The following is a 2,144-nucleotide window of genomic DNA, read 5'->3' on the forward strand; positions in this document are numbered from 1 at the left end:
TGCAGACAAGAGGGAGCATGGCTTCTCGCGGATGCAATGTTGAGATTCCAGTCCAAGCCCTTGATGGTTTCGTGATGCTCGTCGTGGCTTGTCGGCCATCGCGGTCGCAGGGTTCGTGGCTGCGAGCCTTCTGAAGGTTGTGTGGTGTTGACAGTGGGCCAGCTTGCAGTCTGCAGACTGCATTTTGCATTTCGTCCGTAGTGAACTGTAGCATTCGGCCGGCATGATGCAAATTTGCGTACCTCCGCACATATACGACAGCCTGATGTAGGGGGGAAATTCTTGGAATTCAGGCGTGATTGAGGGGGAGAAAGCCGCCAATTGGGCGCTCATCTCCTGCCTTCGTATCTATTCAAAGATCATCGCCAAAGCAGCAGCCACGATGTAGTCATCGGAATGAGGCAGGCCAAATCGAAAGGAGCGGCGGGTAAGGCGGANGCCACGATGTAGTCATCGGAATGAGGCAGGCCAAATCGAAAGGAGCGGCGGGGAAGGCGGGGAATAAGGGACAGCACGTTCCTTACCTCAATATACTGGACGGGAAAGATCTGACGATCCCTGTCGTGAGAAGTGGAGCGGAGTCTCCTCCGTGGACTCATTTAATGCATAACCCGTTTCCGTTATTGCATATAACGCTCAAAAAGATGGGGTCGGCTAATTTTAGGGGCGGGAACTTCCTTTCCCCGACTCCAGAGTGGAAGAGCTTCCCACTGTCGAAGCAATTGCGCCAAAGCTAGCTCCGCTTTCCTTTGCCTGACCTTGCCTCACTTTGCGCAGCGCCTGAGCAGTGAGCCACCCGTCCAGTCCCCACGAACACCTTCAGCGCAAACACTTCAGCAAACAGCCTGTGGTCAATTGAGTCGGGAAACACTGTCCTTGGCTTGGTAAGCCCCCTCCCGATCAGCCACTGTGGATGGTGTCTCTAACTGCTGAGGCAATCAAGGCTCAAGATTCGATGCTTGCGCAACACTCCTCAGCCATGGCTCCAGCCGACAACGAGTCGCCGGGCTCTCGCCTCACGAGGCCACAAGCTCAGCCAACATCCTCCGCTTTCTCCTCGAGGGCTGCAAAACAACTGGGCCTGTTCTTTGCTGGCGCCAGCTTCCTGTTGTTTTCGTCTGTGATCACGCGACGAGCCGTTGCAAGGAAGACAATGGCCGCCTACCCCAAGTTCTACTCGCCGAGCCATGCCGCGGCTGGCAAGCAGGGCAACCCTGAGGGCTCCCTGATCGCCCTGGAGGCGCTGAACCTGGCGACTCTTAACGTCGTCAGCTTTGGCATGATGATGACTGGAGGTGCCGCTTGGGCGTTCGACATAAGTTCCGTGGAGGACTTGAGGGCGATGGCTCGTAGGAGTATTCATGGAGCCGCTGGCCAGACAGACGAAGCTGCCGAGAGAGAATTCGAAGAATGGGCCGCTAGAGTTCTCACCAAACTTGGAAAGACGCCCCAGGATGAAGCAGCAAACAAGAACGAGTCTGGCTCCAAGTCAGGCAAGGAGGGACGATGAGGTGGCAACCCAACATCTACCTAGACTCAAGATACCCCCTTCTCGCGGACGCGACAGATCTTGGCCAAGCGTCGGAATAGGCGCCGTCAGATCGTCCTTGACGCGATGTACAAAATGAATATGGCGTATTCCGCTCTTTAAGACAAATCTCAGTACGGTCCGATTCAAATGGTATCACCACGCCCGATTCTATCATCACCCTTCGTTACCGGAGGAGGTCATTGGTCTCTATGCAGAGCGAGACCGGAGTGGCTTGGTATCAAGACGATGAAGCCACCAAAATCGGCTCCTTTGGGATCGGTTTCAGTCTGTGGCGGCGATGAGGGTCCCTGTCGTCGCCCTGCCTCAGCCTCTGCCTCTGCCGAGGCCACCGAGGCAGAGGATACCGTGCACCGGTTCTGCATCGCGGGATACCTGGCGTCATACGACGATCATTATTCTGTCTTACATCTGCCTTGGGAACCCGATTTGCGGGTCGGCGCATGCTCATGCTCGATAAGTTCATCAGAAAGTAGCCAGTAGGCTCAAGTTCCCCCTCAGCGGGGTCCCCGTCGGCCACTAGCTAGTGGCCGACGGGGTCTCGCAGGCGTTCGGCTACACCACGCCCGCGCGGGCAGAATAGCGGTCCGGCGTG

General features: G+C 56.4%; 1 protein-coding gene across 1 annotated transcript; it reads left to right on the forward strand.

The window, feature by feature from the left end:
* Nucleotides 1-979: 979 nt before the first annotated feature.
* Nucleotides 980-1,510, forward strand: GCG54_00009235 (uncharacterized protein; the record flags this gene model as incomplete). Its single annotated transcript, XM_045409184.1, has 1 exon — nucleotides 980-1,510. The coding sequence occupies one exon, from the start codon at nucleotides 980-982 to the stop codon at nucleotides 1,508-1,510; it is 531 nt and encodes a 176-aa protein (XP_045256429.1).
* Between the last annotated feature and the right edge of the window lie 634 nt (nucleotides 1,511-2,144).

Source organism: Colletotrichum gloeosporioides (genome assembly GCF_011800055.1).
Source record: "Colletotrichum gloeosporioides strain Lc1 chromosome Unknown consensus_117, whole genome shotgun sequence".
Lineage (NCBI taxonomy): Eukaryota > Fungi > Ascomycota > Sordariomycetes > Glomerellales > Glomerellaceae > Colletotrichum > Colletotrichum gloeosporioides.